Source organism: Sinocyclocheilus grahami, unplaced genomic scaffold, assembly GCF_001515645.1.
Source record: "Sinocyclocheilus grahami isolate Dianchi unplaced genomic scaffold, SAMN03320097.WGS_v1.1 scaffold291.1, whole genome shotgun sequence".
Classification (NCBI taxonomy): Eukaryota; Metazoa; Chordata; class Actinopteri; order Cypriniformes; family Cyprinidae; genus Sinocyclocheilus; species Sinocyclocheilus grahami.
In genome coordinates this window covers 354,940-372,414 of record NW_015505470.1, presented here as the reverse complement: position 1 = coordinate 372,414, position 17,475 = coordinate 354,940, and the positions used below count along the sequence as shown (strand labels likewise).

Genomic DNA, 17,475 nt, shown 5'->3' with positions numbered 1-17,475 from the left:
GTGGATTAGCAGTGATCTGGTTGGGCAGTTCATTTTGAGGGGACTCTGAGTGGGTGTTGGGGTCAGAGTTAATGCTTAGTCATAGCTGGTCTGACTCATCCCTTTCCTTTTCCTTATGGTGCTTTTCTTGGAGGAGTTCCTTTAAAAGTCTCATGATCTCTGCTGATTCAGATGTAGCTTTCTGGTTCTGTTCTGTGGATGGTTTATATTTGGGCCTGTCTAGGGCCTGTTGAGAGGGGTTCTGCTGCTGGCAGTCCGAGCTCGGTGGTTGTGTCTGTGAGTGTCAGTTCCCCTTTGGCCGTCTCTTGGCTTCCCATGTGGCTCTACCCCTCCGGTTGAGGGGTGGTTGTGACCTGTCCCAGGATCTCTCGGGGCGCTCATACTGGTGCTTAGGGGACATAGTCCGTGGGCAAGCCAGAACCCCCAAGTGGTGGCTCACTGTTGGGTGCAGGTTCCGGAGAAACAGAGTTTTGAAGTTGAAATCCTGTTCCATTCCTGGCTCGTTTCGTGCTCCGAAGTAGGCCTGTCTGAGCCTGTTGTAGTAAGCCTGTGTGGTTTCCTGTCTGCCCTGTTTAAGGTCCATGGCAGTAATCAGTCCTTGCTCTGACTCTGGGTCAGAGAACTCCTTAATCAGAGCTTGCTGCATTTGCTGGTAATCCCCTTCGACCGTTTCTGGCTGCCGGTCTAGAAAGCTCCTCACCTCACGGCTGGCGGTGATTCGGAGCAGATAGAGTCTGTCTCTTGTGGTAACAATGGCAACAGTTTGCATGTGAAAGTCAATGTCTTTTAAGTTGGCGTGCACATCGTGGCCCCCTGCAGGGTTTGGAGTGAAAGTGGGAATGTTTCTAGCCAGCTTATCCAATTCTTTAGGTGACACGCCGTGACTGGAAGACAGCCTTTGAAAAGGCTCCCAGCCTCTTTCTGCTGCTGGGGGTTCAGGGATGCTGGCAGGTGATGTCTTGAGCAGTGGGCTCTCACCCCCCTTTCGAACTGGAAACCCTTGACTAGCTGGTATCAATCTGCTGGTTAGGGGAAATTCTGTGTTGTGCATTTCCCTTTCAGAGTCACTTTGCAGTCTATATGCATATTTAAGCTCTCGGTGAACCGTATCAAGTTCGTCTTTTAAATAGTCTCTTTGTTGGGCCGGGGCACTGACTTCAACCCGGGAACTTTGCAGGTGGCCTTCGCTGGCCTTGGCCCTAGCATCTCTCTCTTTGAGTTCAGTCTCTGCTCTCATCAGGAGAGCCTCGGCTCGCTGAAGTTTTTCACTTAGTTCCTCTCTGGTGTCTTTCGCCCACTGCTCTCGGCGTGTTGTGTCTACACGGAGATCAGTTAAAGCTTTCTGGAGTCTCTCTACTTCCTCCTGCAGCTCTGGGTCCTTTTCATCCGCCGTCCTGTGCTGGTGCTGAGTCTCCGACGTTAACTGGTCCAGTTGACTTTGAGCAAGCACCAGGTTTCTCTGAGCCCCCTCAGCCTGGAGCTTCAGCGCTGCTGCTTCCTGCTCCATGCGGGAGATGCTTGTTTCTCCCAGCTTTGCCTGAGCGAGGAGGTTGTGGGCGAGGGGCCCGATGATCTTGGTGAGATCTTTGTGGCTGTAGTCCTGTGTCGGATCGTGTGACATCAGGGCGCTCAGGTTGTCGTCAAGCTGTTCCCGGCTCAGGTGCTGCAGGCCGCCGGCTGCTTCAGACAGGTGTGTACCGGTTATGGCACTCAGCCAGGACTCTAGTCGATCCCAGTGGGCATCAGGGCTGGATGAGCGAGACATGCTGGCTCACTGGTGAAGAGAGAGAGGGAGAGAGAGAGAGAGAGAGAGGGAGAGAGGGACAGCACGAAAAGGCCAATGCAAGTATTTACGGCGTTAACAGGCTGCGATTATAGTAATTATATGTTTTATGCACGGTCTGCTTGAGGAAAACAAACAGTTTTAGACCAGTGTGAGCGTAGACCAGACACCTGTTATCTCGGTCGCAAATGGCGAGGTGTGTCTAATTGTTGTGGGGGGCGGCACCGGAATGGATCTAACTCAGATTGTTGACAGCGTGATCATCTAAAGACTTTGGCAGCTCGGGTCGTCAATCTATTACTCAGCCTTCCCTGATGATTTTCAAAGGTTCGGTCTCTAGGCAAACAAAACAGAACAAAATTAAAAACAAACAAACCAACAAATCAAAACACAGGGAGAGATAGAGAAGAGAGCAGGTTTAAGCCTTTTACTGCTGTTAGGGGTTATGACAGGGCCTAGAAGGCGCTGCTGGGTCATAACATCTAGTGTGGCCGCCTGTGGAGCGGCTAATTACCTTAAAGATTGTAGAGCAACCTGATTTTGGGGTTTTGATAGCTGGATGGGTTAGTATTCTATGGGCTAAGTGGTGTTTTGAGGTGATTCAGTTTGGATCCCGTGGCACCTTGTGACCCGCCGTGGAGGCAACTGTCACTTCACCAACTAAGCACTAGAGGGAGTGTTACCTGTAGGTGAACAAAAATGGCTAGAATACAGAAATTTACTTTAAATTTGAATTCAAACACTGTTTAAACTAAATTTAAATAAGTGAGTGGTAAAGTGAGAGAGAAAAAGGGAGAGAGAATCCTGATTAAAAAAATTAAAAAATAAAAATAAATAAAATAAAAAAGGAACAAAATAAAACAAAATAAACAAAATTATAAAAGTCATAAAAGATAATAAAGTAAAACAAAAGTAGTACTGGATATGAAAACTAATACAAAACAAGAAATCCTCTGCAGCAATGCTGGCAGCACTCATACGTCTATTTCCCAAACACAACCTCTGGATATGATGCTGAGCACGTGCACTCAACTTCTTTGGTCGATCATGGCGAGGCCTGTTCTGAGTGGAACCTGTCCTGTTAAACCGCTGTATGGTCTTGGCCACCATGCTGCAGCTCAGTTTCAGGGTCTTGGCAATCTTCTTATAGCCTACGCCATCTTTATGTAGAGCAAAATTAATTTTTTTCAGATCCTCAGAGAGTTCTTTGCCATGAGGTGCCATGTTGAACTTCCAGTGACCAGTATGAGAGAGTGATAGCGAAATAACACCAAATTTAACACACCTGTGCCCCATTCACACCTGAGACCTTGTAACACTAATGAGTCACATGACACCGGGGAGAGAAAATGGCTAATTGGGCCCAATTTGAACATTTTCACTTAGGGGTGTACTCACTTTTGTGGCCAGCGGTTTAGACATTAATGGCTGTGTGTTGAGTTATTTTGAGGGGACAGCAAATTTACACTTATACAAGCTGTACACTCATTATTTTACATTGTAGCAAAGTGTCATTTCTTCAGTGTTGTCACATGAAAAGATATAATAAAATATTTACAAAAATGTGATGGGTGTACTCACTTCTGTGAGATACTGTACACTCCGTTCAAAAGTTTAGGGTCTGTAACATTTAAAAAAATATATTTTTAAAGAATTACTTTATTAACACCAAGGCTGTATTTGCTTTATCTACATACATATAGTTAGAGAGTAATATTGTGAAATATTATTACAGTGGTTTCTATTTTAATATGTTTTAAAATGTGATTATTATTATTTATTTATTTTTGTGATGGCAAAGCAAAATTTTTAGCAGCCATTACTCCAGTCTTCAGTGTCTGATCATCCATCAGAAATCATTCTAATATGCTGATTTCTTGGTGTTTAAGAAATATGACTTATTATTTAAAATTTTGAAAACAGTTGTGCTGCTTAATGTTTTTGTGGAAACTGATACATTTTTTAAGATACGATAAGATTGTATTTATTTGAAATAGAAACGTTTTGAAATATTATGTCTTTACTGTCACTTTTGATCAATATAATGCATCCTTGCTGAATAAAAACATTCATTGCTTCTAAAAAAAAATCTTACTGACCCTAAACTTTTGAAAAGATAGTGTATGTTTAAAAGACATATCAGATGGCATAGCATGAATTACACCATGACAGCTTGAGAAGGCTGGGGAATTTCCTTGGATCGTATCTTGCTTTCATTTTATCTTTAATAGGTCGTCAACAGGAATCTCAGCTAACTCGATTCCCTCTCTCTTTTGTATCATAAAAAGAACATGACACAGCTTCCGTAATGGGAGTGTAGGTCATTGTGAAAAGCTTTTGTTATCATGCATTAATGTGTATGTGCATTAAAGTATCTATGTTTCTGTTTCCACAGCATCCCAACCATCCCTCTGCACATGAACGGATCCAGTAATGTGAACTCTGCACTGGCAGGTACAGCACTCACCCGTCACATATGCCACACCAGAAAAAAATCCTTACAGTGATGCACTGGGCTCTCCTTCTCCTCATCCCAGACAGTGTTTGATGCTGTGCAGCTGAACTGTTTCTTGGGAGTGTCAGTATGAACCACACAAACGTTTCCCAGAGCAGTGATAGTCAGTGAAGTTAGTTTTGGCATTCTTCAGTGAATATGTCACAAGTCTATTCATGCCTCAGACTTGCGGTATATTGGTTCCACCTTGATGTTTTTGTCTTACATCAGCTGCTTGTCACATATCAGTTTATGACATTAGTGGCTTCATTGAGTCACCAGTTTGTGGGGATTGAGTTGGTGTGCTTTGAAAGAGCTTGCCTTTCACAAATTTCAAGCTAATGGTGCGTGTCTGGGGATGTTGGATATCTGTTGCTCTTGTAGCTGACAGCAGCTGCACTAAGATGCATGAGGCGTTCGGGGAACAGAAAGACAGATCTGGGACAAAGTGACATTTCCAATGTAATTTTCACTAGACTGAAGGTGGCGTGATCGGTGCAAACATTAGATTAACTGTAGGATTTCTTATCGCTCATGATTAACTGTTGACCACTCCATTTTGTGGACATTTTGTGTGATTATAGTTTTCATCCGCAGCACAATCCACTGACATTTTTGCGTGATTTTTGTGTATGTGTTGGCTTCTGCATGGAGAATCGTGTGTGTGTGCGATGAGTGCAAATAGTTGAACACTAAACTATGTAGTGTGCAAACGATGAAGAAATCGTTTAGGACTAGGATTAATGTCAGACTCGGATGATCTGAACACAAATGTTTAGATGGGTGATCTAGATTTTGTGAGAGTTACAACATTAGTTTAAGTGTTAGTTGTTTGAATATTGAATGTTAAATAAATAGTTAACCCAAAAATTTAAATTATGATAATTTACTCACCCTCAAGATGTTTCAAGCCCATAAGATCTTTGAAAAACAAATGAAGATATTTTTAAGGAAATGTCAATCCCACCAAAACTTTGACGCTTCAAAAAGTTCTTAAAGACAATATAATACATATGAAATCCATATTAATTAAATAGTTTACTCAGTCTTTTGAATAAACGCAGTTGCTTTATATGATTAACCTATGAAAATGGAAGAAACCAAACAAAACAAAAACTCTGAAATGGTTACTGAAATAGGTTTGAGTTGGTTATTGTAAAAAGTATGTATGAACAGCCAGAATTTAAAAGTTTTTTTTCCTTAGAAGTTTTTCCCATGTAATTTTCTAGTATTGTACAGTCCTAGTTTGGAACCACATGAGAGTGAGTAAATGACTGAACTATCCCTTTAATATTTTGTGTGGTATTGTGCCTGTGTAAGTAAGGGATGTGGAAAATTATGATTGATTATCTTTATAATCCATTTGTTGGTGGATTGCCTAAATTGTGGATTGCTTGAATGGCTAATCGTCTTAAAGGGGTCCTATTATGCTTTTTCACTTTTTCACTTTTTGAATTTTAGTTGTTGTGTAGTGTGTATGTTTGGGCATAAAAAAGATCTACAAAGTTACAAATCTCAAAGTCCACTCCAATGGGAGATATTTCGTAAAAAAAAAAAAATCCCTTTTCAAGAACTACAACAAACGGCTCGTTTGGACTACAGCATTGTTTTCCGGGTTTTGTGATGGCACAAAGTGGCTCATTAGAATATCATTAAAATAATTCCCGCCTATGGAAATTTGAATGGTTGGGGGGTGGGGAGGGGCGAGGTCATGGTTAGAACGCTTGGTTGAGTGCATCAAACAAGAAGACAACGACGAAGAAGAAGTGCTGCTGTAGCGTCAAGTTTTCGCAAGTTATTACACATGCACCTGAATAATTATGTATGTAAATATGTCTGTTACAATTATGAAAACGTTTTTATAAATTGCTGACAGTACAATACTGGACAATGATGTAATCTGAAGAATTTACACATCAACTATGAAACTACAGTGTTTCCCATACATTGCCCGCCACAATATCAAAACTGACCACCAAAAATAGATTTTCCAAAAAGCTTTGACTTCGTTGAATAAACATGAGCACTGCACGTTTCAAAATCGAAACCCGGTGCGGGTGTTTTTATATCACTGTATTTCTGAAGGAAACCAACTGTCTTCTGAGAATTTTGGATGTCATTTTCATTTCTTCTTGCATGTAATGTCTGATAAAGCAGCGTTTGTGAGCGGAGAGCTGCTTTTGTGTACAGCGGTTACCAAGGAAACCTAGATATCTACCACTCCAACAGCATCTTCTGCTGGCAGAGAATGAATTTGCATATATATGCAGCCACAAATAGAGTGCAAGTCTGTGGAAAACACTGGACTATGGTATTAATAAATTCAACTGTATAACAGTTTCACTGCAATTCATGTTATAATGTTAGAATTAAAGAACAATAAACATAATACATATTACCGTTGCACTTATCTGTACATAGTAAATGCAGTTATTTCTTAGCGGTTGTTGACATCCTATCTAAAACGTGATTTAGCAAAAAAACTAAAACAAAACAACAATAATGTTACCACCATAGATATGTATATATACCACTCTAATATGTCTTGCAATATCCGTGCAAAGGTTCTGCGCTATTATCTTGTTCAATATTCTCGGGGTCTGAATCCGACTCAAATTGACATGGCAACATCGACGCCATCCTTAACTATACCGGAGCAGACAGAACTTGCTGCTTTGGCAAGGGGCGGGGCAGTACTGAAACACCGTCTAAGCTGTTCGCCAGTCACAACACACTAGGACAGCTAACCAATCACAACACATTTCGTTTTTCGGAAGGTGGGCCTTCATCAAACCCGGAACTAATCGAGCCGTTTGTGCCAGGCTGGGGAGAAAGGTATGGTAATATTGTAAATTGTGAAAAATGATGCGTTTTTCGAACCACCAAGCATGAGAGCATGTTCTAGTACACCCCCAAAACAAGATCAAGACTTTGTAAAAGAGCATAATAGGACCCCTTTAATGTACTGCATAATTACACTAATTTGGGTCCCTCTGACCCCAACATGGGTCTCAAGACAAAATAGTTAAACTTCAGAAGTCTTGCTCTCTTAAATATGTAATGGCTATGTTCAGGTTTTTCCAAATGTGTTGGTGCATTTAAAGACACAAGTTTAAAACCCTGTGCTGTTTTAATGTTGTTTGTGATGCATCAGGAAGCATACACTTTTCATGCTGGTCTGTTATTATGGTGTAATGGATTTCAAATTTTCTAAATGTCACTTAAAAGCAGCTTGATTTGTGGTTGGTAACTTTTACATGTCAATCAAATGGTCTCTTCCTGTCAACGTGGACCAGACTTTATGCAAATAGTCAGCCAAAAGAGACCCGTTTTTCCTCTGAAGGTGGTTTGAATGATCGAATCACAGTTAGTCTCTGAAGCGCATTGGATTCTGTGTATTGCATTTAACGTATTTAGTCCTAGATAAATATCAAGAGCAGGTGGGATTGTAGACCGCATCTATAGTTGGACTGATATTGTTTCCTCTGCAGTAAGTAGGACCCTAAACTTTTCTTGTCCTCATCAGAGCATGCCTCACTTGTGGTTGGCTTCTCCACTCTTGGCTCATTACTCTTCCTTTCCTTCACTCCTCCTCCTCCTCCTCCTCCCTTCCTCCTGCATGTCTCCACATGGCCTCCGGCCGTTCCAGGCATGGCTTCCATTTTGATGTCAGCTGCAGGACTGGGAGTTCGCTTCTTGACCGCCCCCTTCTCCCAGAGTGGCTCCAGCAGGCCCACCAAAAGCCAGCCCAACTCCGTTAAGAGGGCAAAGAGACAGTCCAGGACAGGTAGTTAAGCACCGCCAACCAGCTCGACCAAACCTGCCGTCCGCTGGCCTGCAAACTGCTGCCGCTCCTGTCCTTTTTTAAATTGCTGTTTTTCTTACCATTCTACTGTCCGTTTATATTTTCCTTAAGGGGTTTGGTACTTCAGCTTCATTCTGACATGCTCCTTCTGGCCATTGCAAGATGTTTATGTTTTGCTGTTTATCGCTTGCTTCGGCTGCCATGTTTTCACCCTTTTCATGTTAATGCTGTCATGGTCACGCTGTCTTGCTTCCATCTTCACGATCACATAATGAATGCATCACTTGACACCTGCCTGCTCACCTGTGGGACTCTGCAGACAGATGTCTGCTGGGGGGGTTTATGGAATAACAATTGTTTGCTGGTCTGTTTTTTCTTTCCCTCTAACCCTACATAACCTGTGTTGTTGTTAATGCCATTTATTTTAATGTCTTTAATACAGAAGATGGATATTAGGTTCAGACTGACACTCACAAGCAATGTTAGTTTACTGCTTTAATTTCAGCTTAATAAAACATCCTAAACACATTTTCTGTTGTCTGACAACTCTAAAAACTTAACACCGGGATGTGTAATCTGAACAGTGTCTGCTTTGATATGGTATGCCAAAGGCTGATGAGTATCAAAAATGGACTGTTTAAAGGAATAGTTCACCAGAAATGAAAATTTTGTCATCATTTACTCTCCCTGATGACGCTTCAAACCTGTATGAGTTTCTTTCTTATGTTGAACATAAAAGAATATATTTTGAGGAATGCTGGTAATCAAGCAGTTAATGGTCCCCATCGACTTTTATAGTATTTCTTTCCCTACCATGGAAGTCAATGGGGACAAACAATTCTTCAAAATATCGTCTTTTGTGTTTAAAGGGGTCATATGATGATATTTAAATTTTTCCTTTCTTTTTGGAGTGTCACAAGCTCTTGGTGCATAAAGAAGATCTGTAAAGTCTCAAATCCAAAGAGATATTCTTTATAAAAGTTAAGAGTCAGCCACGCCTACCTAAAACGGCTCGTTCTAACACGCCCCCACATATCTACCTCACTATGTGGGAAGATTTGCATAACGCTGCCCAAATGTTCACGCAAAGAAAGAAGGCGTAACTTTTAGTCTCACTGTAGTATTGTGGCTGCTGCAGCCATGTCGTGAAGACGCTGTGTGCTTCGTTGTGAAAGCGAAACTACTTTGTTTGGTCTTCCAAAAGAGGACGATATCTGCTTCGTCATGCCTAGAGCTGATCTGTGCTGGTCGCTGAGGGAATACATAAACTTTCACCGTGGACGAAGCGGAATCCAGCCCGGGGTCCGTCACATGTGGTTGCCGCTCATTCGTCGGATCCGCCGGGCGCGCCGTTCTCGACCCCGCCGTCTCAGCTCACTCTAGCCCAGCCTCAGCGCACACACTAAGCCGGTCATGCTAGCCCGGCCTCAGCTCACTCTATCCCGGCATCAACGCAACGCAACGCATAAAAAGACAGTATAAGTCATTATAATCAGTAATTATGTCCCCACTGGATGCAACAAATGCCTCGTTTGTAATGGGTTTTAATGTTTTTGTCTCGTTGCTCCGGCCGGGACACGGCATCAACAGTATGTGAGGGGCGGAACCTATTCGTCACACGCTTGAGGTATTCAGCCAATCACAACACACTGGATAGCTGGCCAATCACAGCACACCTCGCTTTTTCAGACCGATGAGTTTTGTAAAAATCGATGCGTTTCAAAAAGGCGGGGCATAGAGGAGAAACAGTAATGTACAGTATGTGGAAAATAATGTGTTTTTTTTACTTTAAACTGCATAAACACTTTTCATTACACCAAATACACCAAATAATGTTCTTTTTAGCAGCATCATATGACCCCTTTAACATCAGAAAGAAACTTACACAGGATTGGAAAGACATGAGTGTGAGTTTGGGTGAACTATTCCTTTAAGAAAAGCCATATAACAGATATTTCTGACTCTAAATTCTGATTGGATGAGCCACCTTCAAAGTTTCTGTAAAATGGCTGATATATGCACATTATTTAAACGATTTAAGTCACATTATTTAAGTTCCTACACTAATAAACTGTTATTTAGCAAATGGTTTATTATTATTAGTAGTAGTATGTTTAATTATAAAGTATTTATTTGTAATGCTATGTTCTTATTTTCCTAAGAACAAAATATCTATTTTACAAATTTAATTTGCTAAGATCTATAAATTTAACTGATAACGCTTTAAAATAAGGTTCCATTAGTTACCGTTAGTTAACTGATTAACTATCAAAAAAACAATTCAGTTGTTACAGTATTTAACATTAATTTGTATTTGTATTTTATAAATGCAACTGTTTATTGTTAATTCATGTCAAGTCATGTCCATTAAATAATATTACCAGCTATACATTTTAATGATGTATTAGAAAATGCTGAAATTAATATTAACTATGATTAATAAATGCATGTTTAACTGATGTTGACAAATTGAAACTTATTGTAAAGTTACCAGTTAACTTGGTAAACCTGATGCTGCATGGGGTGGTGGGGTGTCATAAAAGCATTCAAATATTATTTTTCCTCCCATCTCACATTTTTTCCCTCCATCACTTTATCCCCTTAGGGATTGATGTGCAAAAAATAAAGAGTTTTTAATTGGTTTTGCTTAAAGTTTTCTTGGGCAAAATTCAAATAAGCTTGTGTTTACATGAGCTTATATGTGTCATCTTATAATCCGTGTACAGTAATGCATAAAAATGCTCTCATTAGAGCAAACTCTGATTCAGGAAGTCTAGAGCAAACATTATTGCCTTAGGTATTTGGTGGTTGTTCCTTGGAAATACGCTGGAAGCAGATGTCATAGCATGTCTCACTGCTTCCCACCAAAACACATTTCCATAACGTATTTGGTCATTTAGTAACCAAAACAAACACAGCGTTCTGCATTAAAGATGCAGATTAAAGTGTTTATAACTATGAATAATTATATATTTATATTTAAAAATGGAGAAATTTAGAGAGCACTTCATATTATAAAGGGAAGATACTTGGATGTTAAATAACCCACAAAATGGCTTGAAACTTGAAACTTTTGGTGGGACATACTGATTATTTAAAAAATATTAATAATACATCCAATTGATGAGTCACAGCCATGTACAATGATTTGTTTCTTATAGGTGGTATTATGAGGAAGGATTCATTTGATTGGCCAAAAATCTGTGTAGTACAACCGATCACACAGCCTAGCTGACAGATACATATGGCTCTACAAGCCACAACAATGCAATTTAAGCTTTCAAGGTGTCTTTAACAAAATGTAATCATGTCATAACATTTGATTTTGAGTGCCAGTTATTGGACTCGTGTAGGTTACGGTCTGTCTTATGTTCTTAGCACCAGCTCAGAAACCAGAAGAAGTCATTAAGAAATACATGGAGGAAGTGCCTGTGGTCCCAGATGAGGTATATTTAAAGTTCACAGTCCAATAACACTTTTTGTACTAGCATAGATGGGTTAATTTTACAGGTCATATTTTACACCATGATTAAATGGAATGAAACATTTTGCTTAAAGAAAATAATGACAATTTTTACATTTATTTTCCTGACTATTATGCAGTTTTTCCTACGTAACAATGCAAAAAATCTTAATGGTCCTAAAATACAACATGACCTGTACATATTTTTATGCCATTCACCCGTACGTTTAATGCCTCTTCTGGAAATATTACCCATGCCTTGCCCTGTGAGATATGTGACATCTGGCTGTGTGCTTTCAGGACTGTATTATCTGTATGGAGCGCCTGTCCTGCCTGTCTGGTTATGAGGTCCCAACTGAGTGCTCTCAGTCTCTTCAGCCCAACACCGTGGGCAAACTCACAAAATGTGGTCACACTTTCCACATGCTCTGCATGCTGGCCATGTACAACAATGGAACCAAGGTGTGCATTTCCTTTCCAACACTTGTAACTGACACGGATCTGGGAGCTAAACAAATAAATCAGTTCTCTTAGTTGTATATTATACTATTGGAGGGTAGCTCCAGGAATCGTTACAGATTGGTATACTGTTAATAATCAAAAATGGATATGGAATGTGAGCTTGGAGTAAATGATGACAAAATTGGACGTTTTTGGATGAAGTATACCTTTAAAAGTATTTCAATATACAATACCGTTCAAAAGCCAGAGGTTTTTTGAAAGCAGTCTCTTAGGCTTACTATGGCCATATTTATTTGACAAAAAATACAGTAATATTAGATTTTATTACAAATTTCTATTCCATTACTCCAGTCTTCAGTTCTCATATGCTGATTTGCTGCTCAAGAAACATTTGTTCTTATTATTAATGTTGAAAACAGTTGTTCTACTTACTATTTTGTGAAAACAGTGACAGTGTTTAGGATTGTTTGATGAACAGAGATTTCAAAAGAACGGCATTTATTTAAAATCGAAATCTTTTGTAACATTATAAACGTCTTTGCTGTCACTTGGTTAATTTAATAGTGACCGTGAATCAGTCAATCAGTCCTTGTCAAATAAACGTTTTAATTTCTTTCAAAAACAAGACAAAAAAATCTTCCTGACCACCAAATGTTTGAACGTCAGTGTGTGTAATGCACTTTTAGAATTACTCCAGCAGTGACAATGGGTGCATGCAATTACAAAAAATCATATTAGTTCCAAATATTTTCATGTAAACTATTCCTTTTATTTTCTCCCACTTTTGTTACACCACAGGATGGGAGTCTTCAGTGCCCCTCATGTAAGACAATCTATGGAGAGAAGACCGGCACCCAACCCAAGGGCAAGATGGAGATTTACAGTATCCCTCAGTCTTTGCCTGGACACCCAGACTGTGGCACTATACAAATCATTTACAACATCCCGCCCGGAATACAGGTCTGACTTGACAAGCTGATGTAGTGCTCTGTACTGTTTTATATTTATTTACACCATGATTTAAGCATATTCTTAACAATAATCTCTTCAGAAGAGGTAGGCTAAATTAATAAACTGAACGAAGTGCTGGAGGTCTGTATGAACCAGCCAAATGTTTTCATCCAGCAGACTGCGTTTGTTAAGGGCATAACTGACTCATTCCTTTGTGTGGAAATGGTTTTGTCCTTGCCTCGGCCCGCACTAAGCACTCATCATCTTAATGCACTCTTTGTCTGCAGGGTCCTGAGCACCCAAACCCAGGGCAGCCGTATACGTGCAGAGGATTCCCTCGCTTCTGTTTCCTTCCTGACAATGACAAAGGAAGAAAGGTAATGGAGGGAATTGACCCAATTCAAGTACAGATTTATGCCATGCTCATTTGTCAAAATATTGAATCACTACCGTTCAGTTGCTGAATCAACTGTTCCAGGACTACGTGTTACTCACACAAGCATTGGCTTTTGGTGCTACACGCTGACACCAACATGCCTTTAAAATGTCATTGCGTGTAAAAATATAGCAGGCTACTACTAGTTTTAAAAAAATACAAATAAAATAAATGGCCAGCTGCTAGAGATGTACATTTGAATGCTTAGTGCACATAACTAAAGGTGCGGTCACATAAAAAAGGTCCATGGTCCAATTGTCAAAAGTGTATTGATGAACAAAGCACCACTCACACAGAAGTCACTTCCAAATCAGCTTTTCTGTTGGTCACTGTAGGGAAATTCATGTGAAATATCTGAAACTGATGCTTTATCTATATGGAGAAATTAAAAATAAATAAAGAAATAAAATAATAAATTAATTTAAAAAATAAATAAATATATATATATTAGTGCTGTCAAACAATTAACTGTGATTAATCACATCCAAAATAAATTTTTAGTTTACATGAGTGTGTACTGTGTATATTTATTATGTATATATAAATACAAACACATGCATGTGTATATATTTAAGACCAATATGTTATGTTTATATATTAAATATATTTTTAAATAATATAAAATATAATATAAATGTATATACATGGAAATATTTTCAAAATATATACTGTATGTGTGTGTATTTATAGATACATAATAAATAAACACAGTACACATGCATGTATTATGTAAACAAATACTTTTATTTTGGATGCGATTAATCATTTGACAGCACTAATATATATACACATACACATATATTTTACGTTTTAAGATTTTACATTTCTAATTTATTTACAATTATAATTTTAAATCTCTAATTAGAAATGTATAATTTTTGTTTATTACTTAAGATTTGTTTTTTTTTTTTAAATTACAAAATGTAAAAACATTTTATATACATTTTTCACATATACACATTTTTTTTTCATCAAATGTTAACTCTTCTATACAAAGAAAATTTGCATAAATGACTCCCAAATTATAGTTATTATAAGAAATACTTAGCAAGTGAACACAAGTGATGAGAGATTATCAAAAATATCTTCATTTGTGTTCCAAAGATAAACGGAAGTCTTAAGGGTTTACGACGACAGAATTTTAATTTTTGAGTGAACGATGCTTTTACGTTTACTAGGTCTAAAAATTGCAAATACACAATCAAAAATCACTGACCCATCTTTGATACTCAGCCCTGTAATAGTTGTGAGCTAGTTTTGTCCGTAAAACTTTGTCTGAAATTCCCTAAAGTCCTCCAATTCCATCAGAGCGTCCTAACCTTATACAAGGTTGAACCTTTAAAAGAATGTTTCAACTCCAGCATTTATCGATTGCCGATAACCACAGAATATAATTTCTTGTTTTTGTAACCTTTAACCGAGTTCATTAAGATCCATGTGAGTTTTAACAGCATGTGATTTCTCTTGCAAGAAAAATAAATCATTCCATACTGGAGCGAAGTAACAGAAGAAATGCCGTATGTATTGGCTCACGACCAGCATTCATGTTTAATGTTGATCATTGCACGGTGCTCAGGTTTGCGTTTCCCTCTCAAAGCAAACCGCAAACTGTGTTTACTTTAAAACTGAGGGTCCTGATCATCTCCAACCGTCTCCAGGTGCTGGAGCTGCTGAAAGTGGCGTGGACACGGCGCCTCATCTTCACCGTGGGCACTTCCAGCACCACAGGGGAGCCAGACACCGTCATATGGAACGAGATCCACCACAAGACGGAGATGATGTCCAACGTCTCCGGCCACGGCTACCCCGACCCCAACTACCTTGACAATGTGCTCTCAGAACTGGCGTCGCAGGGCGTGACGGAGGACTGCCTGAAACGGGACACTCAGAGCCAAGGGGCTCAAGGTTCAGCCATGTGAACCGGACCATCCCATCTACTGTAGCTCTAATAAAACTTGATGAAAAGGGAAAACTGGAGTTGCGCTGTTGGTTGGATGTATGCGAATGTGGTTGAACGCAACTTCCCCAATCCGTTTCCACTCTTCGGCCGAGTCTAGAATATTAACACACACGTGGGGTCACTGGCTTCATGGTCATCTTTACTTTCACCGTATTGTAAGGCAGCTACAGATGGTTCTGCAGGAATAGCTCGGCTTAATGTTTTAGATTGATGACGAATCTCGTGCCAGGAGGAAACGCGCCAGTTTAGGCATCCATCTCAACACATGATTCATCATAGAGGCTATGATGTACTACATTACAGTAGAGCATCTGCGACTATGATCATTGTACTATTGCTGGGAATCAAGCATACAATGTTTCTTTAAAAGCAGTACGAAAACAGTAAAAATTGCACATCAATGCAAGTCATAGATCTTTACTAGTACTGTAAAATGTACTGCTTCAGAAATGAAAGGCACTTTTACAGAATCTGCAGCTGTTAATTTACATTTTTGTTTTGGTTTTCAAGTTAGATTGATGATGGTGTTCACTTGCTGCTATTACTTTTTTCTTTTAGTTTTTTTTATTTTGTTTACGATCATGAGGGACTTAAAGGGATAGTCCATCCAGAGATGTAAATTCTGTCATAATTTACTCACTCTAATGTTGTTCCAAACTTGCTTTTTACTTTGGAAGGCAAAAGAAAATGTTGTTAATCAAATAGTTTCTGCTCCCGTTGAACTTGCAGGACAAAAATGACTGCAATCCATTGGGAACCAAAACTGTTTGGTTACCAATATTTATCACAATATCATCTTTTACGTTCCACAGAAAGTGCATGAACTGTCTCTATTCCACATAATACGTTTTCTATTGCCCCCTTTTTGAATATACGTTAATGAATTTGATCTATTTAGAAATGCAAGACTTTCAACAGCTCGGCGACATAACGTAATGTTGATTAAAAAAACATCAGTGCTTAATTGTAGTCCAGATCCTGAAAATAGGTGTAGAGATGCAATTCCACAGCATTATCATTGAGTTGCAGTATTAGATGGTGCCACGGAGACAATCAGCAGTGTTTAAGATACAGTTCATTACCACTGCGAGTCTGGAGACATTCATTCATTCATTCATTCATTCATTCATTCATCATCTCATATTCCATGATATGGGATATTTTGTTTTACAATGTATGCAACTGTATATATAAATATATATTCAACTTCTAATCAGCAATAAACATTACTCCATATAACAACACTTTTTGGTTTCTGTTATTTGTTAACACTGTTGTGAAATACTGAACTCCTCCAGGCATTTGGTTGCAACAAAATACAAAATGAAAGCCACCAAAGCCATCAGTAATCTCAAGAAAAGTTCACATTTCACAAAAAAAAACCTTTAAGATTTTGGTATTGGTTAAAGGGATACTCCACCCCAAAATGAAAATGTTGTCATTAATCACTGACCCCCATGTCGTTCCAAACCCGTAAAAGCTTCGTTCGTCTTCAGAACACAATTTAAGATATTTTGGATGAAAACCGGGAGGCTTATGACTGTCCCAATGACTGCCAAGTAAATAATACTGTCAAGGCCCAGAAAAGTATGAAAAGCATCGTCAGAATAGTCCATCTGCCTTCATTGGTTCAATCTGAATTTCATGAAGCGACGAGAATACTTTTTGTACACGAAGAAAAAAATAACTTTATTCAACAATTAGTGTCCTCAATGTCTCTCCGCATCACTGTAGCGCCATTTTGGAGAATATCCACTGAACGCAAGCAGCGTACGCTCTTCTGTGTCTGCCGCGACACAATGATACGTTTTCTACGTGTATTTACGCTTTGATTTGAACGAAAACAGAGCATCCGTGCAGTATTGTTGAATAAAGTTATTTTTGTTTTCTTCACGTACAAAAAGTATTCACGTCGCTTCATGAAATTCAGATTGAACCACTGATGGCAGATGGACTATTTTGACGATGTCTTTCATACTTTTCTGGGCCTTGACAGTATTATTTACTTGGCAGTCAATCGGACAGTCACAAGCCTCCCGGTTTTCATCCAAAATATCTTAAAATGTGTTCCGAAGACGAACTAAGCTTTTACAGGTTTGGAACGACATGGGGGTAAGTGAT

The 17,475-nt window shown here is 39.1% G+C and overlaps 1 protein-coding gene across 2 annotated transcripts in view; it reads left to right on the top strand.

Annotated features, from left to right (window-relative positions):
* The window catches only part of LOC107600799 (probable E3 ubiquitin-protein ligase DTX2), a 37,477-nt gene extending 21,331 nt beyond the window's left edge, over positions 1-16,146 (top strand). Inside the window, exons 3-9 of one of the 2 annotated variants that reach the window (XM_016292768.1) lie at positions 4,179-4,237; positions 7,927-8,064; positions 11,461-11,528; positions 11,846-12,007; positions 12,806-12,967; positions 13,246-13,335; positions 15,053-16,146. In XM_016292768.1, coding sequence (XP_016148254.1) covers positions 4,179-4,237; positions 7,927-8,064; positions 11,461-11,528; positions 11,846-12,007; positions 12,806-12,967; positions 13,246-13,335; positions 15,053-15,313 — 940 coding nt within the window. In that variant the 3' untranslated portion in view covers positions 15,314-16,146. The remainder of the gene's footprint in view (positions 1-4,178; positions 4,238-7,926; positions 8,065-11,460; positions 11,529-11,845; positions 12,008-12,805; positions 12,968-13,245; positions 13,336-15,052) is intronic. The other variant, XM_016292769.1, reaches the window with a different exon arrangement.
* The last annotated feature ends 1,329 nt before the right edge of the window (positions 16,147-17,475 follow it).